This window comes from Drosophila nasuta, chromosome 3 (genome assembly GCF_023558535.2).
Source record: "Drosophila nasuta strain 15112-1781.00 chromosome 3, ASM2355853v1, whole genome shotgun sequence".
Taxonomy (NCBI): Eukaryota; Metazoa; Arthropoda; class Insecta; order Diptera; family Drosophilidae; genus Drosophila; species Drosophila nasuta.
The window spans coordinates 1,343,493-1,361,549 of record NC_083457.1 but is presented as its reverse complement, the minus strand read 5'-3'; the positions used below and the strand labels follow the sequence as shown (position 1 = coordinate 1,361,549).

Genomic DNA, 18,057 nt, shown 5'->3' with positions numbered 1-18,057 from the left:
TCGCGCCCAACAGTATTTAAAAGTCAATAACACTGTTTTGTTTTCATGCTGTAACTCACAGCTTGGTTATCTTATATTTTGCATTCAGAATAAATGAATAAATGTAATACCAAACCTTGATCAAATGATACATAAATAATTGAGAACTGTTAGAACTATATATAACATACATGCTCAGATGTAATGTGACCCTAAATTAGTCCAAACAGATAGTAAAACACGGGCAAAATGAGAGCAGCCTTCGCTGAAGACACCCCGGTCAACCCAATAATTAATTTAAAGATGCCGTAGTAGAAGACTAATTGCAGCACAACGTGGAGGCCCAAGAGACTGAAAAATTCGAAAAATGAGCAATGATATTTAAATATACCGATTGTAGTTAAAGTCTACTAACATTTTATCTTTGCGACGCGCTTTTTCCAGATTCTTTGGAGACTCCTTGCTCAGGTACTGACGCACACCTCGAATAGTGTTGGCAAAGTATTCATCCCAGGTAAGCTCACTAATGTCGATAATGAACTTCTTTCTATCAACGGGATCTAGAGTTTTCGACAGAGCCAATAGACGTTTGCTATCAAAATGCCACTCCGTGAATATAAACTTCTCCAGGGTATTCAATGAGTTCCATACATTCTTATGCAAGCGCATCAAGCTGTAAGTGTGAATAAGGATGATTATCAAGGAAGAGGATTGTAGATAGGGATAGTAATTACATGGGCCTGCCACCTGATAACTTGGTAACCAAGTCGAGGAAAAAGCCAGGTATGAAGTGAAAGAGAATGGCGCCGAGACGGAACAGGAAAAGACTCTTAACCAGACGAAGATTTGGGTACCAGACGGCACTATTGAGTGGATACTCGTGTAGATAACCATTGATTTTGTCGGTCAAGAACTCGAAACGGAAAGGCTTGTATGTGCTGGAGGTAAGATGGAAGATCTGCAGCTCGGCTGGACGATTGCCATTCTTAACTCTGCAATAATAAGTCATTAGCAAAAGATACTATAAGTTTGCACAATTTGTTGCAAAACTCACTTCAGTGAATTGACATAGAAGCCAGTAGCTATGATGCCATTGACCACCACATCGATGGGAATGTAGTCCATAATCAGAGTGGGATCCAAGGGTAATCGACGCAAAATACCCTTTGAAGCGCCCATGAAGAAGCCTTGTGGTCCGTTCTTCGAAATCGTCCAGCCGGGAATTGGCTCCTTCCAGGCAGCCGTGACTGCAATTCAACAAAATATGTAAGTGAGGTTCAGATGATCTCGTATCATTCGGTCAACTCACTCATGCTGGGACGCACAATGCCGCAGGGGAATTTGCTTGCAACTTTGGCCACTTCGTGTTCCGCCAGATGTTTGGTGAACGTGTAAGTATTGGGATGATCCTTTAGTAATCTGTAGAGCGTAAAGATTAAGAGCAATTCTCAAATAGACTGCGACGTTGTCAACTTACTTTGGCTCCAGCTCCTTGAGAGCATCGTCGTTAAGCGTTTCCGCCAGCTGAATGATCTTTTCGGGATCATCTGGCGAGGGATACAACTTCTCTTCCACCTCAGTAATGTACGAGTTTACATAGGCGCTGGACACATGTACCAAGGCATCCAATTTGGTCAACTGCTGACAGAGCTCCACAACACGACGTGTGCCACGTAGATTGATGTTTGTGGTTTCTTTAAGGGATTGGAAGAAATCTAGCGTGGCAGCCGAATGGAAAACAACATTAACATTTTCGATAAGGGTTTGGCGATCCTTTGGCGAGATGCCTAAATTCTCTAGGCCGACATCGCCCTCAATTGGAACTATCTTTGAAAGTCGCGACTCCAGTTGCAGTTCCTTGAATCGATCAAACACCGAGTTCTTCTTCAGTTCCTCCAAACGTTCCTGGATGTTCTTCCCTTTCTTGGCGCGCATCAGCAAATACAAGGTTCCCACATTGGGCACATCCCGCAGCAGCTTCTCCACAATGGTGACGCCCACAAAACCTGTGGCACCCGTGATAAACACATTGCGGCCCGCATAAAAGTCTGTAATCGGCGTGCTGTGTGAGTGGGTAAAAATTCATCAGTTAAAACGCACACATTTTCGTTTATATAACTAACATATAACTCAGCTATTTCCCATATATACGATTATATTTACAGATTCTGTTTTACGAGCATCATTGTGAACATACAAAAAAGTGAAGACAAAAGACAAAACTTTCCCTAGTCGGGTCGGCATTCAATCGCTAGCAGGTTCGTTGGCGAGTGTCACTCGCCTCATCTCAACTCGGTTACGACATCAAATCATTAGGCAAAGCAACGCGTGCGTGGCTGTGGATGCTTCCCTGGTCCGAGTTAACAAGTTTTTGGCGCACTTCTCGAAACTGATTATACAATGATCCAAAGTCCAAAGTTCAAGACGAATGAACGAACTTCTGGTATCATAGTTGAATTCTATCTAAAGTTGGACTTTAATATGTATTTATATGACTAACAACATGTCGTAGGTGTTTTCCATTAATGAACACCAAAGAGCTTTTGATTTGTCGTTATACCAAAGGTGACACTCGAGACGGAAACTTTTCGAATACATTAAAGAAAAAGTAATATAAATTCGCGTAACCACATTAAATGCTAATTGCAATTGGGTCAAAAGCCGCTTGTAATGACAGGTTTTGTTGACCAAGTCGCGAACACGCAATAACAAACTGTCTCAATTAGTTTATTTCGCGTTAGTCGCTGCATCCGCATCCGAGTTTGTCTTGGACACTCTTCATATGGTCATGGCAAATGATTTTATAATGACGTTTTTGCTTTTTCGTATTTATGGTCCAAGTTTGTCCATTGGCAATTAGATGTTGAAAGTTTTGAAAGCACAAATAAAACCAACATTAAGAAAATGTGTTCAATTTACATACGAAAATAACATGCATATACTATAAGTACATATTTGTTGTAATCGTATGCAATTTGAGCGTTAAGTTAGTTCAAAGCTTGAACGGCTGCAACTGCAAGTTGCCTCGTCATTGCTCAGCGCTACAATTGTAGATCTCATAGATGCCACTTGGGCTCACGACTAGCTGGCTTTCACTTTGAGCCCAAGTTTGCTATCTCTTTGGATTGAACCGAAACCCAGTTAGATGATTTGCTAGTAAATTAGTGAATTTGCCACGCAAGAGGTTCGCCAATTTTCTACCGGGTTTTAATTTGAAAGCTACAGTAAATTATATTATTATCTTGGTGTTGTGAGTTGCTGTGATTAGAATTTGCCAACAGGTTTTCTTGAATCAGACCCAAGTAGAGCGTAACTCTTATCTGTATCCATAATTAATTGGGGATTTATGTGGCAAGTGTTGCTACAAAGGGCCGGCAAATGGGTCAGCCTAGGGAGTAGTTACGATGACTATCTGAAGGCTGCTTAATGTTCACGTCTCGTCAAGTAGCTCCATAAAATTTGCCGCAAAAACAAAACAGCGCTAATATGTTCAGACTTCCGAGGGCGCAGGGGGCAGGGCCAAGAGGCAGGTGTACACTAATTCAACCTTGTTGTTGCAGTTAAAAGACGGAACGAACATTGGGAGTTTTAATCACTATTTTGTGGTTTCAAGAAGCGGACATAATTGCATGTAATGGAGCTCGTTTTGCACTGTACTTGGCCGCCGTCAGCTGCGGTGGTTCTCATTGTCTGTCGTATTTCTCCATTTGAGCCACTGCATCATATATCAACGCCTCTTCCACTTGACTTGAGGCTGTTGCTTCTGCTGTCAAGGTAACCAGTTTCATGCCTAACAATTAACGTCATTCTAAATGTGATTGCAGGTAACGTCGCGCTTGGGAATTTTATAAATTGAAACTCGGTGCGGTAAGCATTGCTTAGGTCAAAGTTTAAGAGGCGTATACTGTTTCGGATACTACATAAGTTTTCAATTTGTTTGAATAATTCACACTTCAAGTCTGGAAGAGTGTGTTTATAACAAATAAAGGCGTGTACTGCGACAGATATCTGTGGGAACTCGATGGTAAATCTACTTTGAAGTAGTCAGTAGCACTTGATATGTATCATATGTACAAATATTCGCACAAACACATGTATAAGTAAGGTTACGAATATTTTTAAAATAATACTGCCATCGTTTTAATTTATGTATTTAATTAACCGTCGAATTTGGTAAGATGCTTTCTATGGCATCATGATGATCTGGTAATTTAATCCGGTTCTTGCCAAGTTGCGCATAAAGAGAATCTTCCGCCAAGCTTTTTTGGGACAGTTTCAAAATTTAGAGAGCTAGTATCATCTAAACCAGTAGACGAATTTCCATTTTAAGAGGTTGAGTTCTTTGAGATTTAAATGTTTATTCGAAAGGAGAGACAGGTTTTCAACAACATCTGATGGTGATAAAAAATACAAGAGTATCTTTTTTGGGGGTCGGAGAAGTCTCGTTCTGCTTATTAGATACAATGTTGCAACTAAGCGATTATCTAACGTTAGACGTTAATTATTTATTATTATTATTCTTATACATATTGCTATCTATTTACACTTTTGTAAATATACATATATTGCAAAGTCATTAAAGATGTGTTCAACTGCAAATAATTAATAATAACATTAGACAGTTAACACACACATACATGTGTTCGTCTCTGTTAAGTTATCTGCTGTTAACAGAACATTCTGAGTTTGTGTGCATCCCGAACACATTTTATCTTTGTGGATTGGATTGGCGTACTCTAAATTTTGCTAAATTTATTTTAATTTATGTAAGATATGCAATGAAACACACTCTAGAAAAGCACGAGTACGCCTGTATGTATGTATGTGCATACGAAAATACATGCATATATAGTGTTAGCAAAAGCAGTTAAACTGGCCAGAGATATTTAATAGATGGACCATTGTATAATCGATCCCCAATCTTGCTTACCTGGCCATTTTTAACGAGAATCAACAGTCACACTCGGGATAAAAGTCTTGTTTGTTGTTTTTTTATATCAAAAATAGTTTGTGCGTAGCTCCGATTTGTTGCAAACAGAACAAACGTAAATTTCTCTTTTTCGTCAGATGTTAAACTGGGGCTCTGTTTTCGTTGTTTCCTCTTTCACTTGGTTGTTTGATTTAGCGCTGTTGCTCCGGCAGTAAACAAAATGTACAAACACATCTGTATCTACCGACATACATACATACAAGTAAGTACGTATATGGTGTGCACGTATGCGTTTGAATGCGTATATGTATTACTGAACAGTTACGTTGCTTTATGTGGTGAGTAACTTGACTCGCTACAGAAACTTTGCGTTAAGCGCGCGATCACAAACTCACAACTTGCACGTTTGCCGGCCGAAGCGTAACTATTCAATCGATCGGGTCTCGGCTCTCAGCTCCCGAGTATCTCGTGTCGCTGAACGTCAACGTCTGACGACCATCATCATCCCCATTCGCAACTTCATAATTAACTTGTGCTCCAAACCAGTTATGCAGTGGCGTCTTCCACAGGGGCAATTTTTTGATGCCCGTACATGAAGATATTTTAAAAGGTTATACGATTAAATTATAAAAGTACATACGTTTTTAACTAATTAAGTGTTATAGATAATGTTATAACCATTTAAAGTTGAATTGTATGTGTGTGTGAGGAGAAAATTTAAAATGTAAAATACCTCGCAAAGTAAAGTGGAAATTTCCATAAAGAGTATTGCATACTTTTAGGGCGAACAAAAACTAAGTTCCACAGCGTATGGATAGGTACCACATGAACGTGATCAACAATACTCTCTTACGATTTTATGATAATTTAATATTGATCTCCCAATGATAATTAATTTGATGCCAAATTCTATTATTTCGATATGCAGAGTAAAAGAATTGTTATTTGCCTTAATATTAAAGTTGTCATATTTATTTCAATAGTAGTTACACAGTTATTATTTTATCGATTACATTTAGTTTCGTAAATTAAAAGTGCTGAAACATTGACTATTTGACTATATACCAGGACTATTTGTTAATGTGACTACGATTTGAGCTATGTTTTGGATTTGCTTGCATTGTTTGTTGTATGTTGCTTTTGTTGGATTTGATATATTTATTTATTAGATTCATGGTGCCTATACATTATCGCGTACTTCTGAAAGTTGTTGACTTGTACTCAAAGTGAGAATTTACTATATAGTAAAAATACAATATGAAGACGACTGAGTTAAAGGTGAGTGAAAGGTGAGAGGTTATTTTGGGACTGCATATTGCACAATGTGAATGATCCGGGCTGATTCAATTTGTGGTAGCTTTACAACCAGATCAAAAAAGCCCCATATGAGCAGAGCCAGGGTCAGACCAATTTGGAAGCCCAGGAATGGGGTGAGAGCAAAGCACAGAATTGCAAGGATCGCTGCGAAGCCGGCATAATGCAGAACATTGAAGCTGTGAAGGAAGACGTTGTATTGAAAATATGTTAAACTTTCTAACTAAATGATTTATTTGTACTTACACCTTCCAGTAGTTACGATGCCATTGTGTGGTCACCGCGGATTCCTTGAAGTAGAAGCGACGAATGCCGATCAGACAGCGATCAATGAACTCGGTCCAATCGCATTGGCTGGCATCAAAGTTATAGCGCTTGCGATCGCTCTCATGGATGAAGGAGGAGATGCGCAGTGCGTTCTTTAATGAATAACGGAAGTCCTTGTCGAGGAAATAGTCGAAAGCCTTGGTGCCATTCTGAAATACTCGCATGTATTCATAGGCGCTGTTGGAAAACAATTGCAATATATTAATATGTTTGGTTTTATAATCAATATTAACATAAACCCAATTCTCACTTAGCGGCCAAACTAAAGGGTTTTCATGTTATTTTTTTTTAACGTACAGTGAAACGATTTCAAGCTACTTACGTGTGTTGAGGCATGCCAATGCCAAAAAGTTTCTCCGGTATGATGAAGATCATAGCGGGCAGCAAATGGAACAAGTAGAAGAACAGATTGTAGCGCCAGCCGTTACGTAACTTTGTCGCTGGTTTCCAAACAAAACTGTTGGGTGGATGACGCTCCACACTGTCATTGATAATGTCGCAGAACTGAGAGAGGGTCAAGGGGTTAACCTCGCCCGATGTGCAGTGGATTATCTCGGGCTTCTCAACATGATGTGTGCCCACATACCAGCCCATGACCAGGGAGCTGTTGATAACGTAGTCGCATGGTATGATATCAATGACGGCATTTGCACGTCCGCACATCGTGCGAAAGATGCCCTTGACGAAGCCAGCCAAAAAGCCCAAATGACCTGAGTTGGCATTGCCTACCCAACCCTTCATTGGGTTCTCCAGTGTGCCGTAAACTAAAGAAACGAAATACATATTAAGTTAATCGATCTTCGTCTGGGAATAGGAAGAGTGTGAACTTACCTATCGATGGCCTGACTATGGCTGCTGGCAGACCGGACATCTCTGCCATGAGCAAATTTTCCGATAGATTCTTGGTGAATGTGTATGTATTTGGATGATCCTTGAGATATTCCTTACACTTGGCCGGCGTGAAATCAACCCAGGCCTCATCGTTCTCCGCCATCTTCATCATCTCGTATGGATCGAATTGGGACTTGTAGACATCCTCGGTGATCAGGCCACGATTGTTGCTGTTGCAAAATGCTGTGGAGCAATAGATGTAGGCGGACAATTGCTTCAGCTGCTTGGCCAACTCAATGGTCCGCATTGTGCCCGTTAGGTTCGTGAAGATCGCTGTCCGGAGTGGCGAGTTAAATCTGATCGTTGCTGCACTGTGATAGATCACATTCACACGCTCGACGATCTCCTTTAGCAGCTCGGGGGCAAATCCAAAGTTCGGTTCGGTCAGCTCACCCACCACGGGCACAACCTTGGCCAGTGTTTTCTCATTGTACTTTTGGAAGATCTGTGAACGCAAGATACGGGATAAATTGCTAATCTTGTGGAGTAATAGTCGTAAGAGAAGTCAACAAAAAACACTTTCAAGTGACGAGTACAAAAACGTAATTCATTTCTTTATTACGCTATTAATTGTGTGTTTATTGTATAATGATGGTGGCGAGACAGAAGCTAGTTCAAAGCAACATGCTAGACTAGTGTATACCTAATGCTATTACAGACGAGAGAGAAGCACTACGAGTCTGAGCAAAGAGCTTTATGCCAAGAAGGCACACGGCGGACGGAAGACTTCACTTTGGTTTTCGACAAATTAGCGCGCCATTAAGATGCGTCGTAATTGTTGGAGATAATGGGCCCCCTCCTACCCATGTGAAAAATGGGTCGTTGAGGTGTCAAGTTGGTGTCAAGAGCGTGGACGAGGTGCAGCGACGTTACACGCCTGTTACATTAATTTAAGCCATATCTGCGTATGCAGGTTTTATACCCCATACCCAAAGGGTGGCGAGGTATACAATTTTGTGACCAATGTAGACAGAGCTTTGTTAATATAAAGTATGTATATTCTGAAACAGTCTAGGAAATATAACTACATGACTCTCATTTTCTTTCTATCTATATATTCGTTTTTGTTTTGCACGCATTTACACTTAGATTCTCTCTACCCAAAATGCACTTCAAACCACGTTTGTTTTGATATTTGCAATGCCGTTTTCCGCCTCCGCAAATCTAACAATACTAAATTGTGAGCTTATATATAAGTTGGAGCTTTTGGAGCCCGCTACCCATAGGGTAGAAGGGTATTATAACTTTGTGTCGACAAGAAATGTATGTAACAGGTAGAAGGAGGCATTTCCGACCCTATAAAGTATATATATTCTTGATCAGCGTCAACAGCCGAGACGATCTAGCCATGTCCGTCTGTCCGTCTGTGTGTCTGTCCGTCCATCCGTATGAACACCTAGATGTCAGAGACTATAAGAGATAGAGCTATAATTTTTTTTCGACAGCATTTGTTATGTTTGCACGCAGATCAAGTTTGTTTCAAATTTTTGCCACGCCAACTTTCGCCCCCGCAAATCAACAAAATCGAACAACAAGCGTAATTTTAAAGCTAGAGTTGCGAATTTTGGTATATATAACAATAACTATAGTAGTTATGATTTCTGATTTAGTTGCGATCAGATAAAAATTGTCGAAGTTTTAAAGAAATACTTTTGTATGGGCAAAAACGCCTACTTACTGGGGGTCTTAGTTGCTTTGGCTGACAATGTGGTATATTGAGCCGTCTATGGTATATTTTGAATGCGGTACTATATCGATATATCGACATATACCATTTGGTATATTGTTAGTATGTTTGCAGTATATTTGGTATATTTTGAGAATAATACCGCAAAATATATTGCTCTTATTCAAAATGGGTAGCGGATATCTCACAGTCGAGTACACTCGACTGTAGCTTTCTTACTTGTTAGTATAAGCAGTAACACAATCTAGTTGACCTCTCTACAAATTTGCTAACAATGGGATAATAAACTGGCAGCTATATAAACTTTAGGATGTTGTGTTAGCTTTTCTAGCACTTTCTGATACGATAGAAAGGTGTTATAACTTTGCGTCAACAGGAAATGGAGGCTTTTCCGACCTCATAAATTATAATGTTATGGTTTATCTTGAATGTAAAGGTAACAATATCGTTAAACCATATATTATTAAGTTTTTAGCCATATTCATTTGCTATAATCAGCATTTTTTCTGTATTTTGATTTGGTATACTTTAACTATCAAAAAGCCTTGGCTTTCTTTTGATCTTATTGAGAACGGGTAGCGGGTATATCACAATCGAACGCACTCGATAGTAATTTTCCAACTGGTAATTAGATTGTTTGTTAGTTTTAGGCATGCATACCGGCTTCTGGAGAAGACGATTAATACGCTCGTTGGGATCAAAATTGCGTTTGCCTCGGACCAGTACATAGATGGTGCCAATGTCAGGATGTGTGTCCAGCAGTGCCTCAATAAGAACTGTGCCCAAGAAGCCCGTGCCACCAGTGATGAAAATATTTTTCTTGGCAAAGAACTCGGGTATGGTGAGAGCTGCGTTCAGCTGACGCTGGCTGGAATGTGGCGATTCATTTGTTATTGGTTTTCTAATACCAATCTTCGTGTTGGTTCTGTTGCTGTTGACGTCATTGTTGTTGTTGTTGTGGTTGCCATGCTCCGTTATGACGGCCATGGTATAGGGCTCTAGATTTGTGGGTGGCGCCAACTTGCTGCTGGATCTGTCTTCGGTTGCGAGCTGCAGAAGGTGATAATAAAAACACAAATGGGTTAACAATTTGATTAATCGTATATGTGCATTCACAAATCACAAAGCGTCTTTCAACTGGACTTTACTACTTTAACAGTTATCTTTCGAATCGCCGGAAGTGCAATAAGCGTTAAACTTAATCTTTGGACTTTTGAGATATCAATAGATTGTATGCATCACGAAATTCGGTCATGTTAATGCTAATTAATCAACCTTCTCTCTAAAGCTCTCATTTTATTGCCCTGTGCTTGACGCTTATTTGATGACCTTAAGTGCCAGTCATTAAAAGTGTATAAAGAGGAAATGCAATTTAGATAGATTTAAAATTTCCCTAAAAATTCAACTACAATTGCATAACGCACAACAAAACTGTTTATAACAGTAACAGAGAATGTTCATATTTACAATCCCAATAAAAATTCATTCATTATGAAAATTGACCAAAGTTATTATTTACTTTGCAGGAATATAAAGAAAGTTGCATGAGTGAAATATGATTGTTGATAACTAGAGCTCGGAAACACACTTTTATATATTTTAAAAATTATTAAAAATCTATAAATTCAGATTAGTGCATATAATTTTAAAATACGAATATCTCTTTAAACTAATATTTTAGCGAAACGAACCTTTATGTCATCTAAATTTATTATGAAAATACAGTTTATGAATATACTATCTATATATTAAATGTGCAGTAAATATGCAGTATATACTTTATATTCAGCGAATATACATATTTTAAACCTGTTGATTACTATTGAATATTTTAGAGGTCAGGATTAGTTCACTGACTGTTTTGTCTTTTGTCAAAATTTATAGGTTTGAAAAATTCAAACACCTTTTCCGCATGTGCTGAGAAGGCGTCGGCAAATGTCTCAATTCAGTGTGTTCAAGTTGACTTAAGTGAATTGTTTCAGTTGCCCTTCGTAATCCCCTAGTTATTATTTTTTAGATCCAGGGGAATTCAGTTCTCAAAATTTCGGTTTCAGTTTTTGGATGTACAAGTAAAACAAAAATAAAGGGTTTGAAATTCGTTGCAACCTAGCCAAAATTCTGTGCAATATTTTTAGTTAGTTGAATACCAAAAAACATTTCTTTTATGATGAATGTCGTCAAGAGTTTGAGACACTGCGTGCGCGTGCTGAGACGCGGTGCCTCCGGGAAGGTGCCACAAAACGGACAGATTGCCCCCATGAGCGTGGAACAGCGTCGTAACTACCGCTACGACGATCGATTCAATTGGCCAACTGGTAATCCGGGGGATGGGAGAGATACGAAACTGGGCAACACTTACAGCGATGAGTTGTTTGATCCTCGGCATGATGAGCGCCACTACAAGAGCTATCAGCGCAACGATGCCAACAATAGAATGACAAAGGACGTTGAGTCTAGACGACGCGTGCCTCAGCATTCATTGGACCACCAGCGTCGTCAGGCGCGCATCATACAGGAGAACAAATGGAGGTGGCAGCGCCGTACGGAGCCCAAAACTGCGCCAGGCTTTCGCGTATCGTATGAGCATCCCATCTATGGCGCTAGTCCACAGCGACGTCCGGGCCGTCAGGAACAGCAACCGCGTCGCCCAGGACGTGAGCAGCGCTTGAAGGAGAAGCAACGCCAGGAGAAAGAGTTGCGTGAATCTCGTAAGGATTATGACCTGCCCGGCTACAATCGACCATTGAGGAGCGAGGCGGGTGATAGCACCTCATCGACGGACGAGAATCAGTTTGCAAGCCAAGCTTGGCTGGCCAAGCGCAAGCAAGAGAATGAGCAGCAATATTGGCACACATGGCAGACGTGTCCCTCAGAGCGACAGGACCCCGAGACCGCAGAGGCCGAGGATATCGCGGAGGAGATCTCCCCTGGCTATGAAAGTACCCATGAAACTCGTCGGGGTTTTGTGAAGCCTTCGCGACCCTACGACGGCGGCGTGCGTCGCTTCCAGACGCATTCCCTGCAGTTAAGCGAAGGCAGGAAGCATTTGAAAACAAAGCGATCGGTGGTAAGGCGTCGGCCCAGCGGCATGGAGAAGCAATATCTATTGGCCCGAGACTTCACCACTCGCATCCACAGATTGAGCGATGAGAGCGACAACAGCGTTGAGGAGGTCAACAAGTCTTTCAAGCGACCCACATCGTTGCTGCAGTCTCATGTGTTCAGGTCGTCGCCAACAGTCTATGCTGATGAGCAGAAGGTGGAGCAGTTGGAAGACATTGGGCTGCCCAAACAGCCACCGCGCATGAAACTTGCGTGGCACGGTCTGCCCCTACCCGTCTACAAACGGTTCGAGAGCATCAAGAAGGCGGTCGCTCGCAAGCAACTGGATAGTAGCACAAAGAAGCGTCTGCAGCCACCGCGATTCCGTATGACTGTCAGGTCCAAGGGACTGGCACGCCAGCGAACACCCATCGATAGCTTCTCCAATCAGCTGGCCGTGAAGACTCAGTTCACGCCGTACAGTGAATACTTGGGGTACGGACGGCTGAGTGTCTGCGATGCCTGGCACAATTTCGCCAATGCCCACAATCTAAAGCCCATCTGCTGAACATCTGGAAGGGGATCAACAATGGTGGTAGTTGGCAGTACAGTGAAGATTCAAAACCGAGATCAAACTAAGCAGTTTGTGGGCATTATAAAATTTTTTTTATTTCATTTTAAAAGGAAGACCTTTATCTCATATACAACAGGGCCTCAATAATATTGGTTATGCATCTGTACTTCCAAATATATGCATGTCCATAGTTTTTTACTTTGGTGGTCTTTTACGTAAATTGGCTACTATTGCATTCTCAACTGAGATCAGAAAGGTATATATATATATGTCAAATGCATTCTCAAAACCAAGAGGCGACTAAAGAACGGCCTTTAAAATAAATTAGGTAGTAATGCATTTTCAAAACAGATTATAGAAGGAAAGGGAAGACAGGGTGCCAATAATTCTTATATATAAATATGTATATGGAAATATTTATTTCAAAAGTTTTTACTTGTTCATTTCTTTTAACTTTTAAGCAAATTAATGCATCCCCAACTAAGATCATCGTTATTTTTCGCGATCTTTTTTGCTGATAATATATACTGAAAATCGTGATCGGACTTTAAACTATTTTGGGCATTATACAAAAATTAGCTTTCTGTCTTAAAAAAAAAGACTTAATCTTTTATAACAATCTTTACATACAATTATACGCATGTCAATAGTTTTTATTGTTAGCGACCTTTCAAGTATATTAAGTTAGCTGCTAATTACGCGAATATCTCTTAGATATGAAAACAACACACATAAATGCTCGGAAGAGGCCTAACAATGATTGTTTTCTGAGGTCTAACATCGAGAAAACATGCGTAGCTGTTTTTTCTTCTTTTTCGTGTGTGTTGAGATTAATTTTGACCATTTTCAGTGATTTGTTTGACGCTTGTATTTGTGTCAAGGCCGTGTTGAAAAGTAACTCAAAGTCTGACTAGCAACTACATATTTCCGAATTTTTATGTTTCGACAATATCTAACAAATATTTGGTGAGCATAGTTTTTCTATAAATAATCAAATCGTCTGCAACAACGCACGGTCACGGTCATTTTCGTTTTCGTTATTTTCGATTTTTCGATTTCGATAAGCTGAAGATACCCCGCGCTCTATGTTTAGTGGTTTGCATCTGGGTTTTTAGTACTTCCCTCCGGCATAACTGTGGCTTTATCTCTTGCTGATAGTTGGCATTTGATTGCCCTGACACGTAGTTTTTGGCAACTCTACGCTAATTGAAAATGTGTTGCATTTATTTTTTTGGTTTTTGGTTGGTTTTTTTTTGTTTGGGTAATTTTCGAGATTGCGCTTTTAATTTAATTAGCCAACTAATTGGTGGGGAGGGACGGAGAGACGGTGGTCTAAAAAGGGGGCGTGCTAAATACTGATTTGGCAATATATGTATTTCAACAACCTTCGCTCAATTTCGAGTAACAATTTTCACACATGTGAAAACGTTTCCAAACATTTTTTTTTTGGGAGGGAGTGAGTCAACGTGCGCGCATTTGAGCTAATTGCCCAAATGACTTGAATCTTTCTCAAGGTGTTTTCAATCTTATGACATTGACTTCAGAATTATGTAAACTGAGAGATTTCAATGAATTGAATTGCTAACAAACAAACCAAAAATCTTGAACAGAATGCGCCGCATCATGCTGAACTTCAGCAACACACAAAAAACTGGTTTCATTTCGTCGCTGTCCAATATCTTTTATATGTATTATATGTGACTAGGTCTTGGCTCCTAAATCAGCATAATTTTGCCTGACCCAAAGCATCATTTTATTTGTTTTTTTATTTTGGTGTAGGGTCACAACAAGCTACACTATAATGATGTCAATGAACTGATATTAAGCCTATCCTCTTTAATAGTGCGATCCGTGGAATTTGAAATTCACTTGCGAATTCACAACAATAATAATATTGTGTATACGTAAAGTACAATTATTATATGTGCTGGCTGTCTGGTTGGAAAACCCTTAATCGAATGGTCACGTATAGAAGCTGAATTGAATACATCATAGACTTGTTTGTCGAATCTATTCGAGTGTGTATGAATATGTTTATCAGTGTGTTCTCAATTCAAAATCAGCGGAAGTGCTTCTATAGCATATTGCAGACTATGCATTTGATTGATTTTTGAAGGTTTTTCAGATACGGACAGACGAGTTTTAGTGCGTCTCAGAAAATTCGCAATTTATGCAATGAAGCGTAAGGATTTTAGACTAGCTAAAAGTGTTTTTATTTGCTAGATATCTTTTTTTGTACGAAATGAGCATGTGCATATAGTACAATAAATACAAAAGCCCATCTGCCTGCTGTATATACATATATGTATATAAGTATGTGTATAGCTATAGTGGCTTATTTTGCATAATTTTGCGACGTTTTGCGTTTCGCTTGCTAATTTTGCTTAACAAAAAAGACAGCGACGCGAGTCGCTCGCTGTTTAGCAGCATTTGTATTTGTGGATGTAAATTTATCTATAGCTGTAGCTGTAGCTGTGTAAAATTTATCTGAGCCTATCTTCAGCTAAGTATGCGAGAGAGCAAAACCGTTTTTGGATATTATATCTTATGAAATTTCTTTTCCTCGCACATGTTCATTTGTCTTGCCAGCTTTTTGACCTATTTCGCAAACAATAACGGTCAAAAAACACATCGAACATCATTGTGACGTTTGCAAGGGCCAGCAAAACTGTGACGAATATAATTATGAATAAACCACGCACACACACACATACATAGATCTCACATCATTTTATTTTGGCACTTTCTATTTTACAATTTGAGATCTGTTTGAAGATCTCTTTTTGTCGCTATCTTGAACATCAACTGACTCGTGCGCTTTGTCAACTCGCTTCTCACATTTGGCCTTTTCTTATACTAGATTTGATTTGATGACTCTATATATGATATAAACAAACACATATCTGTGCGTTTATTGGTATGCATATCTATAGGAATTGATGCTTCCGCCATAGCAACAAAATGTGTAACAATTTCTTGTTATTTATTCGCGGCATGCGTTGGCTGAACTTGATAGCCGTTTTTGGGGGCGAGTCAGTCAGCATACGAGTATAAACAAAAGAGCAACAGCAACAGCAACAGCATAAGCAAAAGCACTAACAAAAATTACAATGAGATTTTATATAGTGCGTATTAAGTGCGCGGCGGGTTTGAAACGATATCGCACTTTGCTTTTTGGGCCTGGCCATTTGTTTTAGCGGTAGCTACTGCCGATATCGTTGTTGTTGTTGCCTGCTGCTAGCTGGTTGGCATTAGCATATTTATTTTTGTTGTTAGACCTTAACATTGAAACGACAAACGGTCTGACGAGTTCAATCAAATTGACGTGTGCTCGCATAATTGACGCTTTCAATGTCGCGTGCAGATATTGGGCTAAAACAAAAGACTTAGGCAACGAACTTGCCACGCCTAAAATGCTATGCACGCTGTGTTGTGTGAAATTATGGCTCTTATTGCTGCTTGCTAACCGAGCAATTCGCACTTATTTTTTTCTCCTTTTTTTGTGTGTGTTTTGTCAAACAACACATAGCAAATAGACAATTGACTTTTGTTGTTTTCGGCTACGAGAGCCACTGTCAAGTTAAAAGAAATTATAAATAAATAAAATAGAGTTTTATGGACATTTTGGCGAACCGGTTTTGGTCCATCAATTTATTGCCGTGGGCCACAGATGAAATAAATCATCTAAAATACAACAACAAGAGTGGAAGAAACGAAAAACTCAGAAGACCTCAACAACAACTACAAGCGACAAATTGGCCACGCTGCAAAACTGTAAGCTACAACTAGAGTTGAAACCTTCAAAATTGAAATACACAAAAGGGGAAAACACTTTAAAAGGTTCAACGCAACGCCAATGAATTTTCCAGCAAGAGCGCGAAAAACGTACAAAACAAACTTACTCAGAGACTTTGACTTCTCAGTTTTTTGCTTTGCGTCGCGAAAAACTCAACAGGCACACAACACTCAAACATACATACTACGTAGACCACAAACACACATACACACATACACGCACACACACACACCTGTCGTTGAAAAGCTAAAGCAAACAAACACACAAAAAGCCAATTGAAAATTGTTTTTGGAAGCAAAGTGAAAAGGCAGCGTGTCAATAGAAGCACTAGGAAAAGCGCTAGGAAAAACAAACAACAAATACTTATTTCAATAGATCAGCTAATTTTTCATATATCTTTTGCATTGTTTCCACATTGGTTGGCCATAGCTTTGGCTTTCGTCAGAGCGTGCTTCCGTTTGATTTGTTTGGCAATCGATTCTTAAATCGATTTCGATTCTATTTCAGCACATTTAGAAATCACACTTAAAATGTCTTGAAGGCTTTGAGGCGATGAGTCAACGCGAGTTTCACTTGATTTGCACTTGAGTTTTGAGTTTTTAGAAATTAACCAAAAAATAATTACGGTTAACAATTTGTGTCGTTGAAAACTAACCAAAATTATATTTGGATTCAATCAGATCCAAAGCAAAACGATCAAACGTTCAAATATGCGGTCTTAGTGGAAGAAGTAGCTGCCAATGCCGACGCACGCTCAACTCGAACTGAAACCGAAACTGAAACTGAAACTGACTGAGCTCAACTGAGCGTCGACATGAGGAAATTTTAAATACCCACCAAGCAGGCAAAAGCTGAGCCACCGCCACCGCCACCGCTACCGCCAACAACAACAGCAACAACAGTAACGATGACAACAACAACGATTGGAGCAGCAACAAGATGCAGACGCAGACGCAGACGTCCGCATGGCCAACGAAACGACGTAATGAAAATCGGAACACTAAATAATAAGCTCAGCTGCGCAGTGAACGAGTTGGAAGGGGAAAGAGTTTGGCCAAGAGAATGAGAGAGTAAGTGCGAGAGCGAGAGACAGAGAGAATTAAAAGCCAAAATACCGAAAAGCAAAGTCAGCAAATAGCTTAACTTAGTATAGTGTCTCTTTGAGAGGCAAGTCTAGAGACCGAAACAGATACCACGAGAGCTTTGAGTGGCCTAAAGACAACAGTAACAACAACAACAACTGCCATTCAGGAAAGTCCCGCTACGTTGGGCTCGCTCGGTATCTATTTGGCCAAACTGAGAAAGCCAAGCTCAGCTCGTGTCTATCTAATTTCGTATCTGTTACGAGTGCAGCGTATCTATTTGAGTGTGGACTCACATATCTCTTCCGATAATGTCGCATCTGAGTGGCTATTTTGAGAGTGAGTGAGAGCAACAAAACAACATACTATGATTGCCTTCATTTATCACTTGTTTGAGTCACTCTCAGAGCTGAGATACTTTGGAAATACGCAATA

General features: G+C 39.9%; 3 protein-coding genes across 3 annotated transcripts; 1 reads left to right on the top strand and 2 right to left on the bottom strand.

The window, feature by feature from the left end:
* Positions 1-42: 42 nt before the first annotated feature.
* LOC132794417 (putative fatty acyl-CoA reductase CG8306) lies at positions 43-5,338 on the bottom strand. Its single transcript, XM_060804865.1, has 7 exons — positions 4,910-5,338; positions 1,457-2,041; positions 1,289-1,398; positions 1,034-1,226; positions 714-971; positions 395-652; positions 43-330 (listed from the first exon to the last, which is right to left on the bottom strand). Exons 1-7 carry the CDS (start codon positions 4,915-4,917, stop codon positions 192-194), a joined length of 1,551 nt encoding a protein of 516 aa, XP_060660848.1. The 5' UTR covers positions 4,918-5,338; the 3' UTR covers positions 43-191.
* A 522-nt stretch (positions 5,339-5,860) lies between these two features.
* LOC132794416 (putative fatty acyl-CoA reductase CG8303) lies at positions 5,861-17,327 on the bottom strand. The gene is made up of 6 exons (XM_060804864.1): positions 17,196-17,327; positions 9,789-10,178; positions 7,382-7,886; positions 6,873-7,314; positions 6,470-6,727; positions 5,861-6,402 (listed from the first exon to the last, which is right to left on the bottom strand). The coding sequence occupies exons 2-6, from the start codon at positions 10,113-10,115 to the stop codon at positions 6,207-6,209; spliced, it is 1,728 nt and encodes a 575-aa protein (XP_060660847.1). The 5' UTR covers positions 10,116-10,178; positions 17,196-17,327; the 3' UTR covers positions 5,861-6,206.
* Positions 11,103-12,942, top strand: LOC132791195 (uncharacterized). The gene has a single exon (XM_060800031.1). It carries the CDS (start codon positions 11,293-11,295, stop codon positions 12,736-12,738), a length of 1,446 nt encoding a protein of 481 aa, XP_060656014.1. The 5' UTR covers positions 11,103-11,292; the 3' UTR covers positions 12,739-12,942.
* Positions 17,328-18,057: the final 730 nt, after the last annotated feature.

What these genes read in the sequence shown, in the direction of transcription:
- LOC132794417 (XM_060804865.1), bottom strand. An exon ending in CTCAAGGAGCTGGAGCCAAA is followed by an intron (nt 1,399 to 1,456) that starts GTAAGTTGACAA and finishes TACGCTCTACAG; the next exon opens with ATTACTAAAGGATCATCCCA. An exon ending in CATTGTGCGTCCCAGCATGA is followed by an intron (nt 1,227 to 1,288) that starts GTGAGTTGACCG and finishes GTTGAATTGCAG; the next exon opens with TCACGGCTGCCTGGAAGGAG.
- LOC132794416 (XM_060804864.1), bottom strand. Translation starts at nt 10,115, where the DNA reads ATGGCCGTCATAACGGAGCATGGCAACCACAACAACAACAACAATGAC. An exon ending in ATTGGCATGCCTCAACACAC is followed by an intron (nt 6,728 to 6,872) that starts GTAAGTAGCTTG and finishes GTTTTCCAACAG; the next exon opens with CGCCTATGAATACATGCGAG. An exon ending in CATCGTAACTACTGGAAGGT is followed by an intron (nt 6,403 to 6,469) that starts GTAAGTACAAAT and finishes CTTCCTTCACAG; the next exon opens with CTTCAATGTTCTGCATTATG.
- LOC132791195 (XM_060800031.1), top strand. Translation starts at nt 11,293, where the DNA reads ATGATGAATGTCGTCAAGAGTTTGAGACACTGCGTGCGCGTGCTGAGA.